This window comes from Pagrus major, chromosome 23 (genome assembly GCF_040436345.1).
Source record: "Pagrus major chromosome 23, Pma_NU_1.0".
NCBI classification, from domain to species: Eukaryota; Metazoa; Chordata; class Actinopteri; order Spariformes; family Sparidae; genus Pagrus; species Pagrus major.
The window spans coordinates 15,983,004-16,004,144 of record NC_133237.1 but is presented as its reverse complement, the minus strand read 5'-3'; the positions used below and the strand labels follow the sequence as shown (position 1 = coordinate 16,004,144).

At 41.7% G+C, this 21,141-nt stretch overlaps 1 protein-coding gene and 1 non-coding gene across 2 annotated transcripts; both read right to left on the bottom strand.

The window, feature by feature from the left end:
• Nucleotides 1-13,402: 13,402 nt before the first annotated feature.
• On the bottom strand, nucleotides 13,403-19,607 carry tedc2 (tubulin epsilon and delta complex 2). The gene is made up of 9 exons (XM_073494688.1): nucleotides 19,137-19,607; nucleotides 18,075-18,133; nucleotides 17,113-17,710; nucleotides 16,967-17,020; nucleotides 16,799-16,877; nucleotides 15,541-15,685; nucleotides 15,116-15,187; nucleotides 14,023-14,216; nucleotides 13,403-13,879 (listed from the first exon to the last, which is right to left on the bottom strand). Exons 1-9 carry the CDS (start codon nucleotides 19,238-19,240, stop codon nucleotides 13,730-13,732), a joined length of 1,455 nt encoding a protein of 484 aa, XP_073350789.1. The 5' UTR covers nucleotides 19,241-19,607; the 3' UTR covers nucleotides 13,403-13,729.
• Nucleotides 18,784-18,857, bottom strand: trnat-agu (transfer RNA threonine (anticodon AGU)). Its single transcript has one exon. It is a non-coding gene; the product is annotated as a tRNA-Thr (tRNA).
• Nucleotides 19,608-21,141: the final 1,534 nt, after the last annotated feature.

The following is a 21,141-nucleotide window of genomic DNA, read 5'->3' as shown; positions in this document are numbered from 1 at the left end:
GTATAGAAAGCATAAACGCATAAATCAAATGGAGAAACAGACTTAACTACAGTCGTGTTCAAGAAACCCATCGGTCAGCATGCCGTGCCACTTGTGTGTGATGGAAATCTCAGGCCTATCATATCACAGTCATTATCTCGAGATCTCAAATTAATTATATCGTTATCTCGGGAAAACAAAGTTTCGTTATCTCGAGATCTCGAGAAAATTATCCCGTTATCTCGGGAAAACAGCAGTTGTTATTTCGAGATAATAACTCGAGATCTCGAAAAAACAAATGAATTTAACCACATTTGATTCAGATAATCAGAAAAATGCTGAATATCGGATCTGATAATTGGCCAGGCAGTACATACAGTACATACATGTAAATATATGTATAATTTACTTTTACTTAAGTACGGAAGCCCTAAAGGGCCATGCATTCATACATTTTATTTCCTCCGTTTTCCCGTGATAACGAGTTAATTTCGTTTGTTTTCTCGAGATCTCGAGTTATTATCTCGAAATAACAACTGCCGTTTTCCCGAGATGACGGGATAATTTTCTCGAGATCTCGAGATAACGAAACTTTGTTTTCCCGAGATAAAGATATAATTAATTTGAGATCTTGAGCCGTTGTAACATTCATTCATCCCTTCGTCAAAAACTAATTTAGTATAGAAAGCATAAACGCATAAATCAAATGGAGAAACAGACTTAACTACAGTCGTGTTCAAGAAACCCATCGGTCAGCATGCCGTGCCACTTGTGTGTGATGGAAATCTCAGGCCTATCATATCACAGTCATTATCTCGAGATCTCAAATTAATTATATCGTTATCTCGGGAAAACAAAGTTTCGTTATCTCGAGATCTCGAGAAAATTATCCCGTTATCTCGGGAAAACAGCAGTTGTTATTTCGAGATAATAACTCGAGATCTCGAAAAAACAAATGAAATTAACCACATTTGATTCAGATAATCAGAAAAATGCTGAATATCGGATCTGATAATTGGCCAAGCAGTACTTACAGTACATACATGTAAATATATGTATAATTTACTTTTACTTGTACTTTTGATACTTAAGTACGGAAGCCCTAAAGGGCCATGCATTCATACATTTTATTTCCTCCGTTTTCCTGTGATAATGAGTTAATTTCATTTGTTTTTTAGAGATCTCAAGTTATTATCTCAAAATAACAACTGCCGTTTTCCTGAGATAACGGGATAATTTTCTCGAGATAACGAAACTTTGTTTTCCAGAGATAACGATATAATTAATTCGAAATCTCGAGATAATGACTGTGATATGATAGGCCTGAGATTTCCATCACACACAAGTGGCATGGCATGCTGACCGATGGGTTCTTTGAACACTACTGTAGTTAAGTCTGTTTCTCCGTTTGTTTTGTGCGTAACAAATACAAGTCCCTCAAAATTGTACTAACTGTAAGAAAAAAACTTGAGTAAATGTACCTAGTTACACTCCATCACTGTTAAACAGATATAGCTTGTGTCTGCCTTGGGCATACACTTTTTTTGGCTCCAGAGGAAGCTGCATATAATTTGATATACTGCCTCCAGTGATGTCACTCAGTGGCTAAATTGCATTGTGGGTTATGTAGGCACCAGGTTTTGAAAAGCAGTCCACTGGTCTAGCACTGCATTCCTATTGCACTGTTGGACTCATTTTGGACAGTTTAACAGCAAATGATCAGAATCAATACAGCAGAATCAGAGATATTGCCTTACCTGGTGCCTACATTACCCACAATGCAACCTTGCCACAGACTGACATCACTGTAGACAGTTTATCAGAATACATGCAGCTTCTTCTGGAGCAACAAAAGGCTTTAAATCCTGCCAATGAAACCCCCAACCCCACTTGACGCACATTATTGCGTTTGATCTGCATAATCTTAACATATCAAACTGTAAAAGCTCAATTTGAAAATACCCACATAGCATATATGTAACTCATCAGCCTTTCAGGTGGAGACGTGCCAAGTTTTAATTGTATTGGCTTAGCATGAATCTACATTACATACAGAAGCAGCGTAGTGCGTATTCAATAATGCTTGTCAGGTTGAAGGTTAATCAAGGAAAGTCCAAAGTAAACCTATGTGTGAGCAGTGGTTCAGCTATTAAAAATAACAGTGGAGCAAACAAGAACATTGATGTGTTCTTTGTAATGAAGCATAATAAGAAATCATTATATCGGTTGCCTTGTCCTTTTACACATCACACACACACACACACACACACACACACATACACACACACACACACACACACACACACACACACACGTAAAACATATTAAGTCATCAATACTTGTGTGACCGAAGAGAGATGTTAACGAATAAAGGAACAGACTGGTTCGGCCTCTGACGCAGCTGCCTTTGAGGAAACGACTCAATAATTAGGAGCATTTTCTTGGATACCCATTGTGATTGAATTGACTATTCTCTTGGCTGAATAGTGTCTTCTTGATTGCTGCTCTTTAGAAGAGGGTCATCATCAAGGAGCTGAGTACACTATGGCAGTAATCACTTGTTCCTTTCAGGCTCACTATTGATCTGCACATCATCTGCTCACCCTTTTCTCATCATTACCTACAAGAGCAAGTGTGCCACATCACATCGACCACTCAGGAGAAAAAGCTTACGTAAATTATAAAACAAATAATACTTTATATAATTTAATCACATCTAAAAAGCATGACGCGAGTCCGATGAGAAGTTCAATGTATTTTCTGCATCAGTTACTCTTCTATAAACTGCACATTAGCGTTGGTGAATAAAGAAAACACTTTTTTTCTCCCTGTTCATTGAGCTGTGTAATTCTTGCTGGGTTTGGAGGTGTTGTAAGATCTAATTATCCTGAAGCCGGTTGACCCCAGACAGGGCAGGGGCTGTGACATCCTCAGTTGGATGCAGACAGCCACTGTTTCCATAGAAACTCCAACCAATCTCGACCACTTTCTCAGTAAAACACAAAGTGGACAGTAATGGCATGGGAGAAGCAATCGGTCGGTGCGATTAACCTAAATTGAAAATAATTATAGCAATAAAACCATACGGATTGTGCTTATAAAACCGTAAGGTCCAAGTGTGTCATTTTTTGTTCCCTGAGCATCCATTATTTCTTGGCATAATGATGCATCGTTACAAAGACGCTGCCTCACACAGGAAGTAATTGAGTTTGATCTGAGAAGTAGATGGGAAAGCGACAGCTTCACACCTGAGCAGTTTACGCTTAATTAATCAAATACAGAGAAGGAAGCTCTTGTGGACTGAAACGCTGACATCTGTTGACCGGCATTTGAGATAAAAAGAGAGAGGAAATCAAAAATTCAGAGAATGTTGGAGTAAACAGTAGGTGTGATTCATGAGGGATAGAAAAAATACAGCAAATCACGTTGGTTATTGGCAACGTCTCCTACTCATGCTCATCCAGAAAAGATAAAAAATAATCAGTGTTCAGTGCTTGTGCCAGTGTTTCTCTCAATCCAATAGCGTCACATAACATTTGTCTCTATTATAATACCTACATTGTGTTTTAATTTCATTTTCCCTGTGATTTAATTTGGCTGTCTGGCCAGGCATGTGTGATTTCCATCACACCTGTCTCCAAAACAGCTGGCATGTTATCTGAGGCAGATGCACCTCCGTCCTGCTACAGAGGTATAATTTGGAACTAACAGCAGGCGCTGAATGATTACATCCACAGGCACAGACGCTGTTGATCAGAAATTCAAATTACACATAAATAAAGTCATGAGGCCACAGTGTGGCTCAATTCCCGACTTCATAATCTCCTGCCGTGCTGCCTGTTGCATCAGTCTGTCTCTACGTTTTAAACTGATGTCACTTTTTCGTACTTCAGAGCATTTGATAAAAGCCAAATAGCACTGAATGCCTGGGTTTGAAGCCAAGTCCTGGAGATTGAGAGGCGGATGAGTTGCTCCCATCTGGTTTCCTGTAATCTGTGCTGACCCTAGCAATCCAACTGACCACTTCCAGCCCATCTGCACTTTGCCCCTGCTGGCCTCCCCGCCCTTTATCCAGACCTAAACACTGTTCCCTCCACACCCACAGCAGTTTCCCAGCACAGTTACCACAGAATGATAAATTATATAACGTGTTCCTATTAACCCCTGGTAAACTGCTCCGACCTGTATGCAATGGTGAATGGTAACTAAATACATTTACTCAAGTACTGTACTTAAAGGGGCTCTATGTAACAATTTGTAGCAATTTACATGAATAACTTTTTAATTGGTCGTATGTGAGCGGATTGTAACGTGACGTGAAAAATGTGACCTTCCCCGTCTCTCTTGGTTGCTTATAGAAGCCTGTGGATGCACTCGGGTCAAATGTTCTGCAACAGTCCAAAGGATGTGACTTTATGCACGTTCTCGAGTGCCTCGTCTCAGCGCCTCTCTCTGCTCCGCTACCAGAGAATAGCAGTAGCTTACATTAGAAATGGAGTCCACTTCAAGAAGCTAACAAAAAAACACAGACGGTGCTCAGAGCCCCTTTAAGTACAAATTTGCGGTGCTTGTACTTTACTTGAGTATTTCCCTTTTATGTGACTTTAAAGTTACTTTTCTTCCATATGCTTCTTTTCCAGCGAAAACCATTTACTCAATCTCCAAATGTGAAGATTTTGGTAATAAACTGAGGGATGAAGTATTCCTGTATGGGTTGAGGAAATTCTCCTGTTTCTTATGTTAAATAAACGTATTATATTATATTAAGATATATTTAAAAATGCTTCTACAATAGTTGGTAAACAGGCTGTTTTTTTCGGTGCTCATGAAAAGTTAGCTTTCATAGAATATGATGCACTGCTGTGGATTAAATTACTCAACAATATATAAATTAGATAAAAACAAAGCAGTGAAATGCAACATACATAAATATTAATCCTTAAACATTGTATACAACAGTAAGACACTGACAAGGGACCATCTTACTGCACATTAGGTACTTTTGATACCTTCAGTACATTATGCTGATAATACTTAAGTAAGGTTTGTGCAGTATAAGTACCTCTACTTAAGTAATATAAAAGTATATATCTTTGACACTGTGAGGGTAGTTTGCCTACTTTATCATTTTGCCAGTAGGTGGTGTCATTTATTCTGGGTGATACTGGACATGTCTGTTTTCATAACAACCAAAGGGTCCCGCGTGTCTCTAGGTATCCGACCAAGTCATCCAAGCTGGCAGGGCAGCACACGGCAGCGTGTCTATATACAGCATCAAAACTTCAAGCACAGGGGAAGCTCAGGTGGTGTCCTCAACAAAGATGTTTTTTATTATCTATGTAAATGGTTGAAGGATAAATTCACCCAAAAAATGAAAATTCAGCCCATACCTACTGACCCTAATGCTGATGGAAAGTCAGGTGAAGTTTCGTAGCCCACAAAACATTTCTGGAGCTTCACAGCAAAACAGAGTTACAGCACTCTCCTCAACAACTGAGGTAGGAAAAAAAAAAACTGAAAGAATACATAAAATGGCTCCATACAGCTTGTCCAGCATAATCCGAGTCTCCAGAAACCCGGAGATCCCAAATTGATTTGAAAATACTTTGTTTACACCTTTAACGCCACATCAGATGGGATATGCTCACGCTTTTAGTTTCGCAGCGGCAGTGATGATTTCGGCTAAAAATAAAAAAGGTGTATATAACGTTTTTTCAAATCTTGGATTTCAGGGCTTCTGGGGACTTGGATTAAGTTGGGCAAGCTGTATGGAGCCATTTAATATATTTTTATATCAATACTATTTTATGTTTTAAAACAAGTCCCCATCTACTTCAGTTGTTCAGGCGAATGCTGCAACACTGCTTGGCTGTGAAGCTCCAGAAACATTTTGTTGACTACAAAACGTCACCCGACACCCCATCACCATGTGGGTGAGGAGATAATGGCTGAGTTTAAATTTATGGGTGAACTAATCCTTTAACACAAAGTCATATTTAATAATTGCTTGAGGAGTTTCTCCACAAGCCACAAACTACAACATCGAAGACCAAGGCGTTCACATTACATTTATTTAATACAACAATTAAAATGTACATGTAAGTAGAAATATACAGTAGAAATATAAAATAATCGTATATACAGCACCAAATATTAGAGGGCACACAAATAAACATATTCTGCATCACTCGCTGGAGTGGCAAACAGCATAGGCAGACAGCATGGCTGTCTACTGGGTGAGGGACATACAGTATTTCCCCTGCAGCACAGAGAGGTAGATTTTCCCTTTTAGTTTTTCAGAAGGCAGAAGGGAAATCACTTCACATCACTAACAAACAAATTCTGGTCACCTGCAATCAATTTTTATTGTCAATAAACTGGCACATTATAGCTTGAAAATCAGCACGTACGACTATGCAACCACAATGTACAACATGTGGAAACTGCATCGATACACAAGCCAAAATTCAGGGCGGCGTAAAAGCTTATATTTGTGTCACTGTCATAAGCTAATGTAATGTAATGCTGGGGTTTCTCTCTCGCCTCACGGTTTGGAGGAAACTACTGCACTGTACTAAAAAAATCACACTCATAAATAGTCTGTGTGAGCATTATGTTTGACGTTTACCTTGAAAGAAAATAAGGGCCGATGTGGCCGTACAGCATGCAGGTGATCTATGTTAGTTTTTGTCAGTCGATAAAGATAAATAGAAGATTTACTATAACTTGGCCACTTGGCATTTTCACTGCCAGTAATGCATCACATCACCTAAGAATAATACTGCTCTGTTCAGGATGGCTGCTCCCAATCTAACTGCAGGGATAGCTCCCGACTCCAACATAAAACTGAAAGGAATGACTTTCCAGGTCCTGCTTTTGTCTTCCACTATTACCCCCTCACTCCCCGTCCTTCCCTTTGTTTGAGTTCGGCTGTCAATCTGTGTGTCACAGAACACCTAAATGCCCACTGAGCTGCAAATTATATGTGAGAGAGGACTGATACATTACACGTCTATTGAAGCAGGCAGGCAGATGCAGCCTTGTAATTGGAAAGCTGGCCCTCAGGACGGTCTTTGGCATTGTGTGTTAACTGCTACCTCTGGATGCATAGACACATTTTACTCAGCAACAAGCGTCACTAATCTGGGAGCCAGAATCGATGCAACAATGATCAATGATGGTTCTCAAGGGTAAAAAGGAGTGCTAGTACACGGTCCTTCACATGGAGACACTCGGTCTACACTCCTTTAAATCTCTATACACTCTGTACATTGCACTTTTTCCTTCCATGTTACATTCAGCGACCAAAAAGAGAACATTTAAGACACGAATAAAATGCCATTGTGTGTCTCATCCTGTGAGACCACACACCAACAGAAAGCACCTATTCACAGATGTGGAGCTGAGTGCAGCTACACTCGCTCTGAAAGAAAAAGTGTCGGAAAGGGAAACCCCCATGTCTAACAATCTGTTTTCACCAGAGAACAGAACATATCCTATTTTCAGACTGACAAAGAGACTCTCAGTCAATATTCTTTTCACTGTGAGAGAAAATAATCCACTTTCTTTGGCACAGAGAGATAAAGTCAGATGCCAATGGAATACGGGGCTTACATTTAAGCGTATGTGTATGTGTGTCTTAACATGTGTGTCAAAAGGCTGTACACACTCCCTCCTGGGCTATATCACAGTGGGGAAATGAAAGGGATCAAGGCATGTCGTATGGAGGAAGGCATATAGGTTGGATGAGGATGGCCAGAGAAAGAGAGAGAACAAGGGGGTAAATTCTCTGGGGTTCAGATGAGAAATGGGGGAATGCGACAGAGCCTTTTTCCATGAGTGCTTGCTCAAGGCACCAGGCGGGAGGGGCCGTAGGGGAGCAGGATCAGTCAAAGTGTCCCTGCAGTGGCATGTCCCCTCGGGTAGTGTCCTTCAATAATTCTGGCCTGTGGGGTTGAGGTGCCCCACAAAGACACAAGGCTGGGCGTAAATGCTCACATATTGACAGGAGGCCAGTCAGTCAGTCAGTCAGTCAGTCAGCCAGTCAGTCAGAATGTCAGTGCCCCTCTCCTTTGTAATGTGAGGCTTAAGCTACAAAAGGCCTTTCAGAGTGTGTTGCTCTACTAAAAGTTTTTCTTGCTTGGCATGGACATGGTCATATGTGCAAATCATTTGTTCCTTCGTAGTGAGGCCCAACAGTCTCTCAGGTCTTTATTTGAGCTCACACAAACACCTTCCACTTCCCCAGCAGGTCCTCTGCCCTCTCTAGTTCATCGTCCACACAGATGCCAGTAAGATCCTGCTGGACTCAAGTTCCACTCTCCCATTGCGTAAAAAAAGCCCCCAACACATTGCTGCGGTGTCACAGGACGAGTGAATGACGCTGGCCACTGACGCGGGTGTGCTGCTCTTTCGACTGGGTATCAGGTTGCCGTCTTTGGCCCACTTCTGGCCTCTTGGAGAGTCACCTGTCCTGGCAGGAGGAATGCTGTGACTGACGTGTCTAGTGACGGCAGCATTGACTCCAGCAGCAGCTCTGCATAGCGTGTTAGGTGTCTGCGCGAGCTCTCACTGTCACTCCCAGTGCATATGTGAGTGAGGACTGCGAGGGCCATGTATCTGTGCGTGTAAATATGCATGTAGTACGCAATGCATATGTGTGTCTCCTCGGAGGTTGTTTTGACACTGGACACCTGCTGTCTGATGATAAAAAGGACGTGGGAGGTGTTGGTGATCCCTCCTTGCCATTCCAAAATGGTCCAGACTAAACAGATCCTCAGTGTCCCGTCTATCTGTCCTTCCACTCTATGATTTCTCAGCCCAAGTTCTCTCCAGTATGAGCTGAGCCAAACTCTGCGATAAAGAATAGAGGGGAATTGGAGCTGGGAGGAGGTGAAGTGGCAGCTTCTTAGCCAACCCTTGAGCTCCCAGCCCTGGGTGTATCTCTGCTATCGAGGTCCTACCACTGCTTTCCCCGCGCGCCTCACAGGGGACACTGCTCAGACGTGAATGAGCCTCCCTCTTTCTTTTTCCTCCTCTTCTTCTTGTGGACAGTCCAACAGGCTGTGGCCATCAGCAACATCAAAAGTCCCATGACAAGCAGCACCACTGACACCACTTTAGTCTGAGGCAGGTCATTATAAGTGTAGGTCACTCCCGTTCCTGCAACACCGATCACCAAAGAGATGATTCCAAAGGGAAAGATGCAGCGGTACCAGGACTTCTCCATGCCCCCGGTGGCCTGCGACAGACGCTCCAGAGAGGAGAGCACCTCAGGCACTTTGGCGCCACCAGCCTCCAGGGACTGACCCTCCTGCCCCAAGCCGGTCTGGGGCTGGGTTTGGCAAGCCAGGTGGCCCGTTGTACAGCCCATCCTGATGGTGAGGTCTGGTGTATCCTGAAAACAGGCTGCAGCGTGAGCCTCTTGGATCCCGTTAGTCAGCTCTAGCCTGGAGAAACAGAAAGTAAGGTAGAAAAAGAGAGGAAGGAGAAGGAGGTCTATGTGAGCAGGAATGGCTGGAGCGTGTCAGATGAAGGCATCTAAAGTCAACGCTGAAATCCACTCACACTTTCCCGTTCTCTGCCTCCCTCTCTTGCTGTTTCTCTGTACACTGTCTGCTGGCTCTCTGGCAGCACATTGTACACTCTGAACTGCTGAATGTTGTGGCAGGAGATATATAAGGGACCATGGAAAGGGGAGGAGCTAGGGAAGAGAAAAGGGTATGTCCAAGTGCACTGATTGGTCTCCCTTTGTGTGACGTCAAACATTGAAGCAGAGAGAATAGGGGTTGACGAAGCACAGGAGGGGGGAGGGGAGAAGAGTTAACTGCTCCCTCTTTTCTTCATCTCCCCATCACTGCCTCTCAATTGCGGTCTTTTTTTTTGTTTTTTCTGCAGTACAGAAGCCACCCCTGGGGAATACAAAAGCCTATGCTGACTGGAAATCAGGAGGAGAAAGGGGAATCCCTCTGCCACAATATCTTTAATGGGGGAAGGGGCATCTCACCCCGCGCTGCAACAGCATGGATGTCTCACCTCCATATGGTAATTATATAGTAATGGTGTTCCCATTGCACCCCACAGCTAACAGAAATCCTACAACCACCCACACACTCCTCTTTTCATGTGCATGCAGGCACCAGATGACACCTATTTGTAGGAGGGCATTAAATATACAGCATTTCTATAATGCAAGTGTAAATACACTAATGAGCGAGCCCACACGTGACAAAAAACACATTTGTGGAGAAAACACAGGCAGCTCCCACTCCTTTCCCACCCACGCACACAGCTGGTGCCAGCCCTTTCTGAATGAAAGGCAAACGTAGTTGATCCACCAGCACGCTCGTCCGCCCGCCATGAAAAGAAAATCAATCCAGACAGCTCTCTTCTACTGAACTTGCTAATCTCATTCCTCCACATCTGAAAAGCTGCTTTAGGGAAGGATGAATGTGTGTACACAGCTGAACGTCTTGGTTTTTATTTTCACGTATTACTGGATTTACTATGGCATCAGTTTCTCTTCTTTTTCTTTTCCAAGCTTTCTTTAAAAAATGAACCGTGAACTTAATATTGATTATGGCAATTGTTGCTGAATGGCTTTGGAATTTGATTGTAACTTAAAGGTGCACTATGTAGTTTTGGGGAAGACATTTTAAGAAAAAGATGTTCATTGATTTATTTTTCTATGTCTAAACAAACTAAATGAACAAACTGACCTTAAAGGACAACACTTTCATACTGTTTTACTTGTTTATATTTGGTGGACCCTGCCACCTTTCTAGCTTCAAACAGTGTTCTGGGACCTTATTTTCCTCTGAGAGCAGCTTGTTTATTCAGGAATAGACATAATAAATATTTCTGAGTCTGTATTATTACCTCATTAATATTGTAAATATTAAAATTACGAGTTTTAATTTCTTCTCCAAAGCCACATAGTACCCACTGTTTTCAAGCATATTTGAAGATGTAAATTTGTGATGAGACAACAGGCCTCTTTCATAAGCATGCCAAAAAATATTTTACCTCAATATACAGGTCTTAAAAGTAATCTCTTGAAAATCTTCAGGTATAAAACCATTGCTCATGACGTTTGAATAATATCTCTGTGTTTTTTAGCTGAACAACAGGGCTTCTCCTCATAATTACATCAAAGGATTCCTGCTTTTCAATGCCCACAGGCAGAAATTATTGGATTAAGAGCTATGTAATATTGTCATAAAAAAGCAGAACATGGCTCAGTCTCCACAGGACTACTGTTTTTCAGTTTAGACACTGTATTATGTGCCTTGGCAGAAAAATTCAACTTGACGGAGGAAGCTGGCTCAGAGTGTTCGACTGGTGAGGAAAATCAAATAATAAACCCTAATGCAACCTAACGATCTCTGCTGTAGTTCAATGGGGCTGTAGACGGGCAACAGAGGAGTGAAAGAGGGGAAGTGAGGAATGTGTTTTTTGAGGGGCGGGGTGCAGGAGAAAAGAGATGTTCAATAGCAATGGCCATTTGAGGGAGAGAAGTGGATTCTTTGGGAGCACTGTTCGGTTTCTGTGGATTTGTACTTGGGAGTCCAGCACTGGAGTGGACTGAGGCTAAAAAGGGAAAATGAAAAGGGTGAAGTAGGAAGGAATGTGTACAACAAAAAACACTTCAACTCTGTCTCTCCCATGTGTGACATGGGAAAGAAAATGATGCTGCTTCCACGGAAAGTAAAATTGCCTCGGATCTTCCATTATGTGACAAAAAGAGGCGTGGGAAATATGGGACAAAGGCGTGAGACATGGGTAACCTGGGCAGGGCCAGGCCATGGTGGTGGGAGTGGAAGAGCTCTGCTGGTGACAGCCGGAGCAAGACAGCAGCTGATGTATGCAGGTCACAGGAAGGCTGAGTTGCGTAGGCGCCACACCCTCTGGGACCTGTGTGTAGTGTTGACGTGATCTCAGGGATGCTTCCTTGCCTCCTCCTTTATTCCCTTCACACACACTGATCCAAGACTGTATCAGTGGACCATAAGCCAACAGTGACACTTGCCTGCAATCCACAAGTGGTGAGACACTTGTGGTGCTGGAAAAGAGATTTTGCGAACATTTGTGATAATCTGCTGTTGTTTTAGAAACAGGGAACTGACTAAGTGAAGCTGAAATATTCCTCTCCCTTTTTGAATGTTTTTATTCCTCTACTCAGGGAAACATGCCATTTCCAGCTTGAAGCATTCAGAGAGCCAGGCCCCCCAAGTGCATCTTCTTTGTGACTCAGCCGGCTTTGGGTGTGCGTTTGTGTGCACACGAGAGTTGGTGCAGCAGTGCTCGAACGCCCACGTCATGCTGTGTGAACCCAGCGCCACCTGTCGCCCAGTCTGGCAAAGCCTGTGCCATCCACACGTCATCTGTGGGTATGAGCCTTTTAGGCCTCTCCAAGCCCTCCTGCATCTCACATTCGCCCTCACATCACATTTGCGGAGGGCAAAATCACAATTACCGGTCTTCTCACATCATGGAGACATAATATTGGCTCCATACGTGCCATCTATCATTCAATGTATGCCAGATTCTAAAAGTCAAGCATGGAAATCAAACACATCACAGAGTTTGGGTGGTTTCTCGTGTTTCATTACTAGTTGCAGGTCCCTCTCATACCGAACAAGCACAATCATTCATACTGTGAGCTCCTAAGACATAAGCCAAACAGTAGGAAGAAATGGGAACATATGGAGGATGAGCCTGAAGTCATGGCATCCCTGCTGCTTTCAGCAAAAGGCAGGATAAAACCAGGATCAAACATCTCCATTGTTCCTTTAAATCACTTAAATCCAGACACCAGCATGCTGACAGTCATGCAGCATACTGATTAGAAGCCGTTACTTATTCATGTTTTATCAAAACTAGTATTATTTCCACACCTAATTCTAGGTCACGGATTGAATCCAACTGATGACCGATTGATTGCTTTTGATGCAACTAAACAAGCAATTAGTCACCTGCTAACATGTTCTATGGTCACTTCTATGAGTTGAGTGCCACCTGCTGGTGCAGTCAGTGTTGCAAAAGCTCCATTACCGACTCCAGGTTTCCATTATACATTATTCTAGTAAAACACAAATATTAAATATAATGTCATTATTTATTTATTCTTTTATATTTTTGGGGCTTTTGTGCACTTATTATGATAGTGACAGCCAGAGATCCTGACAGGAAGGGGGGTGGGGCAGCAAAGGCCCACAGATTCGATTTGGCTCGAACCCCAGGCCACTGTGGCAAGGACACAGCCTCTGCACATGGAGCACACGCTCCACCAACCAAGCCACTGGCGCGCCCCATAAAATGTAATTTTAACATGAAAATAACAATGAACCAAGGTTAAGTGTTCCTTTGAGGGTTGAGAACATTCTTCTGCTTCTAAAGACAAACAAACCCTTTTAAAACCCAGTTTTGGAGATACTTCATTTTCATTGGCAAGCAACAAAATTCACAGTCAGAAACAACATTGAGAGAAATGCTAATAACAACATTGGCTTTCTTCTAGTCATACAAGTTATTAAATGGCATCAGTTATCTAATAAATACAGTCACTGCAGACTGAAAAAAACATTGATTCTTCACAAAAGTCACACTGATTCCTGAATTAAGGTTGAATATACACTTATTAGGTACACCAGCTTGTTCTAAAGCAATACAATATAATGATCCTGTTTTATTGACGGTGTCAGAGGGGAGAACTTCATAAACTGATAAATCAGTGTAATGTGGTCTGTAGTCAGTCAGGCTCAGAGTCCAGGACTATGGCAGGGAAACGCTGCCCTCCTTCACCGAGCAGGGAGTATACAGCTCTCAGAGCACTGACGTTGGGACATCCAGGCCCAGATACTATAGACGAAAGCTGAGGGGACAGAGTGTCCAGCAGAGCCTGTCACATAGAAGAAGAGACTGTCAGCATGTTACTTATTAGTATTTATGTACTACAACTTAACAGAACATACAGATGGTCTAATCAATTAGCACAATTAAATATCTGATGAGCTGTTATGTCACCAGGTGCATAACCCTTACCTGCTCGAGGGAAATCTCCTGCTGCAGCAGTGCCACCCTCATCCTCAGCGTCTCCAGCTCTCGGAGCTCTGCCTCTGTCGTGTAGGTTATAGTAGGGGGCAGGGGTGCTATCATCCCATCTCCCCACACACCATATGCCCCAGTGGGGCAAAGACAACCTCCCTCTGGCCTCCATCGATCCCATGCTTCCCACTCTGATGGAAAATACGGTTATTTTTAGAGCGTGAGCGTGAGCAACCGTACCCTAAAACGTTTTTCTGCTCTGCTGCTGCAGCTTTAAATAGCTAGGCCCTTGCCTAGCCACGTCAGGATAGACAGCTTTAAAACCCCACCGTCACGGGGAGGGGGATCTGTTGAGGCCAAGGAAAGTACTGATCTGGCACTGAGGTTTCACTGCGGCTCTGTTTTCATTTTCCATGCGCCAAGATGGAGAGGCTGCATTAGCTCGTTAGCACGCTGCTATCATCACAATCATTTTTCAAATGCTGCTAAAATGCAATAAACGATAAACCCCTCTATGGAAAATCAAACGCTATGAAATGAAACACTCGCTGAACTGTCGGTGTGAGATGCTAAATTGAATGCATATCATCACCACACCAGACGGAGGTGTGTGGGCCAAACAGGGAGTTAGAAATCACTGGAAACTTCTCTCGCACACTGGCTTTAGCGACATACTTGCGCTGCACTGGAGCTATAACTGGTAAACATAAACAAAACTTCCTCCCTGAAGGTGATACGGTCATTTGAGTGGCGTGAATGGAAAATCTCTGAGCATTCAGCTTCATTATAATTGTGTCGCTGGAGGAAATGGAAATCATACCATGTTACATACTGTAGGTACTGAGTGAGTGACACCCTGACACCCAGACATGATAATTCAAACACAGTTGGGTAATCAGAGTCAAACACAGGGTCATGATTTCTCCCGATGTCCTCTTTCTTATGCAAGTCTGTGCCGTGGAATAAATCATCGTAATAATGTTTTTTTTTTCTGCTCATGACCGCTGTCATATAACCAGAGTCAGGTTAACATTTGATTCTTTTAGGAGGGAACACATGGTTTTAAAAATAAATAAATAAAAATTCCTACCTTGTTTCACTTGGCCTGCAAAGTTTTGAAGCTCTGCTGCTGCCGTCTGCAACCTTTCAAGTGTCTTATCACCTGTACAGAAATACATTAAAAAAACAACATAATTTCATTTGTAACGTAACAGGAGATACAGCAGTTGTTTAGCTTCATTTCAGTGTGTTAATTAGTCTCATGGTTGCAGTCACTGTAATTGTTAAAAAATCTCACATGCTCATTCCAGGGTCTTGAGTATAATTAGCAGAGGAAAGGCTCAACCTTGATAAATCATTCTAAATAGCTCTCAGAAAGTCACTTCCTGCCAAGTCCCTGTGCAGCTTCTTCCCAAAATTATCATTTTCTGCCCACACACTTGTGTCATCAATCTCTAAATTTTCCCTCGTTTCTTTCTCAACATCTTTTGTGCGCAATTACGTGCGAGCTTTTACCCGGCTCTGTGGCTTCTTCTGGGGTCTGTTTGGCCAGAAGCTCATTTGCCCTGTAGCTGTGGATGAGGTCATGCCCTTGGTGAGTCAGTCTGTGGACCAGAGTCCTGGTCTGGTCTGGGCTACCATGCGGCCAATCCTTGGGGAACTAGAGGGCCAGAGAGAAGAGGTCAAACACAACGTGCTGGGAATCAGACTGCTTGGAAAAATGAAAGCATATTTAACAGGATTTGTTCAGAAATATAGTCTGAATGGAAATCAGTGGAATTCTACCTTAACTCTGATGCTAGAGCAGTGGTTCCCAGCCTTTTTCTATAGAAATCCCTCTTGTATCATAGTGTAAACCATCGGTGCCCCAACTTTTCCCATTCAAGGACTACCTATAGCATCGTATTGTTAACAAGTGTCACGCTGACCTAGACCAATTTTTGAAAAATCTATTAAATCATAATGATGTAACAGTTTTTGGAGTCTTGTTTGTACCAAACAAATATGTTTTCTTACATCTCGAGAACAGGATGTACAGGCCAGGGCATCGCTGCAGCTGCTTTGTTACACATTAGACCTTTTTCAGAAAAATTGAAGCTTCTGTGATTTAGATAATATTTTCATTACCTGTGCAGCCCTTATGCACATCAATACCAATACAGAACAGCTGATAAAATGTACAATTAACACAAACAGTGCATGGAGTTTATGTAAAACAAGGGATTTGGTTGTATTGTGAGGAGATTATTTCCTGTAAATATTGTATCATTTATGAGTTTTCTACTATTCTTGTATGTATTGTTTTATTTTTAACAATCATTCATACTTAATAGGTTTCTCTTTTTTTCACAAATTCAGTGTTTTCCTCTGTCTGATGTTTGACTATTGTTCTATCATCTCTTTGGTTGTTTTAACTGCATAGTTTTCGAATGCAGGAGGAGGCTGTTGAGCAGATAATTAAGGCTCTTTCAATATAGCTTGTATTCAGGTCTTCAACGGACCCTTATCCTGTGAGATTTCATTTAGTTTATATCTTAAATAATAATCTAACCTTAAAAAAATGTAGTTTTTGATATAAGCCTACTGTATATTTAAAAAAGAAATGTTTTCTTACGCCTCTGAAACTTTTGGCTACCCCTAGTGGGGGTCAGGTTCAGGTTGGGAACTTGTACACTAGAGTATGTTTCTGACCTCAAGATTACATAACAGGGAAAAACTTGTCTGAGGCTTCCCAGCCCATTTTGACGAGCTTCACTAGAAAAAGGAAGGATACCATCATTCTCATTCTCTCCATGAAGTGACTCCTCCCAGGCACAGATTTCCTTTGTAGGGCATCGACTTCATCCCACAACCTAAAGATAACGCAGAGAGGGAAACTTAGTTCCCAGGAAAAAAATTGTATAATGAGTTGTAAAATTTGATTTGAACTGATGTCGCCCACCTGTTTTTCTTTGTCCTTAGAGATTTCCATTTTGCAGTTTGATCGGAATCTGTCCTGTCATGAGACAAAGGCAAACAGAATGATTATAAAAACACAGAAAAATAATATTCAACCCATGAGTGTGGTCCAGTTGTGTAAAGACATACCTGTTCTGTCTGGGTAAACTAGACTCCCCTGTATGTGAAGCAGGTGCTGTCTTATTTGAAGAAGGCGTAGAGATAGCTGCAGCTTTGCCAGGGTCATTGCCACTCAACACTTTGCTTCTAATAGTCTTGTTTTTAGCGTGGAGGGCTGAAGTGTGTAACTGACCCAGGTCAAGAGATCCAGACGCTGAGACAGCCTGCTGTGATTTCCTTCCTGCCTGGTGATGCACAGTCCCAGCTGAATAGACAGCACGGGTCTGGATTGTGTTTCTGTTCGTGGTTTTGCACTGTACAGGATTGCAGCCAACTGAAGATTTTGAGCCCACTGTGGAGGATGCTGATGTGCCAGGCCTTTTTCGGTAAAGACTGGCAGAGTTAGAAGTCAATCTGGTGGTGGTTTGACTACCTTTAGAAGCTGCAGATGCCTGTGTTCCCTCTTTGGATGTTAGTACTGTAGGGCCTGGTTCCTTTCTTCGATGGGCAGATTGTTTCTTTGAGTCTGTTTTAGAAGGTCCAGTACCAGTACGGACCTGAAGGGCTTTCTCCAGAGCTCGTTCAAGCAATTCTATATCTTCTTTCTCCACTGGTGCGGTATCTGTGTCTGAAGACAGCAACACGCAAACATGTGCTTACAATTAAGTTATTTTACTTCGTATTAACCTAAACTTTCAGCCGACAGTCTCTAATTCACAAATAGTACAATAGTACACGAGAAGTGTGACTACTTTAAAGAGGAACAGTCATAACACTGCACATGACTGCGCTCTTCTCTACATGCATCAATAATGCTAAAATCCACCTTCTTTCATGTTACATGTGATGTTCTCCTCAATCTTTAGAATCTTTCTGACATTCAGCGAGTAACAGAAGAAAAGTTGCCCTCAAGCTCAACTCATTTACAGCTCTTATTATTATTATTATTATTATTATTATTATTATTATTATTATTATTATTATACTATTACCAGTAGCAGCATCATCAGCAGAATCCGACTCCTCAAAGCCTGTCTTTGGTTGTGGTGTTCTGCAGGAAAAAGACTTTGTGTCAATTAAGCGAGCTTAGGCAAGAATGATATATATAACATATAGTAATAATAGACAGAATTCCTAGTTGCAGTTGTGTATGAAACCGGCAGATTTGTTGAAGGTGCATTATGTAGTTTTGGGGAAGAATTTTTAATCAGAAGAAACACCTTCATTGACTGATTTTTATGCCTAAACAAACTAAATAAACAAACTCTGAGTTTGAACATATTTTTTTACAAAACTAGACTTTAAGACTTATCCGTTAACGGAATACAGATGTTACCACCTAGAAATATGCAGAGTACCATCGATCTAAAGTGATAAGTGGATTTTTCTAACATTAAGAGAATTTCTGAAAAAAATACAGTAAGCTTGGTTACTGAAGAACTGTAATCAAGAAACATTGGGAGCTGTAAATTATAAAGTAACAGAATTATTGTCAGTGCTCTCTTGGTGATAAAACAATGCAACATAATGTAAATAACATAATGCAATACCTCATTTAATAATGCAGACCCAGCACTTCTGTCACTATAGATACAGTTCCACACTAATCTGTCTTACTCTCTATACAGTACATCTTGCACATGACATACATCTGTCCTTGAATGCCTCAGTAAGGGAGGTGTAACTCTGAACAGCTTGAAAAGGCACTGCTGGGATTCGAACCCAGGATCTCCTGTTTACTAGACAGGCGCTTTAACCAACTAAGCCACAGCGCCGGATGGGGGCCTTCACACACAGATCATGAACTTAAACGCTCAAAACTCTGGCTTTGCTTGGGTAATACTAATAAAGTAACTACATGAATACGTTTGTGATCAATTGTAAATATTAATCGACTTAAGGTTACATACTAGCAGCATATAAATCGTTCTGTGATATAATTGTTTTGCACTTTTAAACTTAAAATTAGTCTTTTCTTACGAATACCCGACACAAGTGAAATCTCGACCACTGGTAAACCAGTATAGTTAATAACTCGGGTGTAGAGTACTTACAAGGCCTGTAATATGTCTCTGTGGAGTTGAATGCTGCCATTAATCCTGGCTTGTTCAGCTTTGCATGCCTTGATAGCATCCTCGACCACAGACAGAAGCGACATGCTTGTGTCTGGATGTCGCTCCGAATTGACTCCAGTCCTCTGCCACAGGCAAGAAACGATTAACCCACGAAACAGTTGGGTTTAAACTATTGTTATGAAGCACTGAATTAGTACACGCTAGTACACGTTAAGAGATATTGGCAGTCGGTCTCGAATCTGCGGAATACCTCGTTGTTAGCATCTCTTTATAAAAGCGATTTAACGCTAGCTGGTTTTTTCAGGCTGACCCGCGAAAGCCAACTCAAACGGGTGCGGAAGTCAACATTTCTCCTTCATCACTGCTGAAAAAGTAACTGTCAAGCAATGTCAATGACGTATCATCGCCGTGACATTCTTAAAACAGTTATTAACAATTAAAAAAAACATACTTTTTGTTGAGTTGATTAGCTAAACACGACGAAAAACTTTGCAGGTAACTTTGTCTCCACAGCCTCGACCGAGTTCTCACTCAGGTCTCGCGAGAGGTGTCATGGATACCAGGGACGCTTCTCCTTGTGTTGCCACAACGAGGCTGAAGACAGGCTCATTTGTGTGTGTGTGTGTGTGTGTGTGTGTGTGTGTGTGTGTGTGTGTGTGTGTGTGTGTGTGTGTGTGTGTGGCACATTTTAGTCTGTATGAACTGAAGTGGTTTGTCAAATCCAGTGGCACTGTTACCACGAGAGAGAAGGATCAGAAAGTAATCATTGTGAAGACTCTTTTTAATCAGATCCTGCTGATACACTTGGTTCATAAGTTGTGAATAACCAGTTGCAAATAAAGAGCACAACAACATTCTTTGAATTTTGTAATAATGTTCCCAAGTAGCCTGTTAACATTTACAGTTTTGTACAATTGCAGTCCCTGTGAGTGTTTTTGTGAAGCACAGTAAACAGAAACAGGATATGACTAACTCTTGGGTAATTTACTGTTTATTTGCTGCTTTATATAAAAGTTAATTATTAAACCAAGCCTCAAGACTCAGGGAAAACAATTTAAATACAGAAGTCCAAAAGGGTCCAGGCCAGCTACCAGCATGTTGTGCACATCAGTGTATCTCAGGGTCAGGGGCGGAAAAAACTAAAAATGGCACCAGCTGCATGCGGTAGGGCACCAGAGAACGGAAAGTCATGGAGCATTTACAGCGGAATATTTCCTCTGGCTAGAAATAAAAGTGTTTTATTTTGTGATCAGCATCATGTCTTCTCTGTGCCAGATCCCTGATATTGTTAATGCTGGCTTACAATTACATCAAAATTGAACAGAGCCATAAAATAAGGTCATTAGTTACACCTGTGCATCTTCTGCAAACATTTCATCTGGGCCTATAGTTTGTTTGGATACCACTTCATTTTATGAATTAATTTACAGGTTTTTTTTAATGGTTAAAATGTGTACTTCAATTAACTGACCTGTAGAGGTTGGGCAGAAACTAGTGGGAATTAAAATGGCAACAGAAGTTAAGCTAAAACCAGCTGGAGGGTTTCTTGGAAATGTTTTAAAGAAGATACCAGCTTACCAGCTTTATTAACTGCTTTTTAGAAGATAGCAGAATATTATTGAATCATGTTAGGGAAATTTTCAATACACTTGGAGGTAATCATTATGGTACTTATGGAAGTCATTTCGAAGAAATTTAAAATATGTTACTCAGTTATTATTATCACCTACTTACCAGGCAATTTGCAACCCTGAAAATAAATCAAGAGAAACAGCAGAGATAGCACATAAAAGGACTTGCTTTGCCCAAACCCAAATTAATCAGACTCGTAGACATTTGTCACAGCAGACTTGTAATAAGGCAAGAAAAGCACCGGTGGAACTGATAATCTTAATAATGCTGCTTCTGTATTCTTGTCTTTTTATAGACCTATTGGGGTTTGTGCTGTATTAACCTCTTTTTTTTATGCTCCCATTTCTTTTTT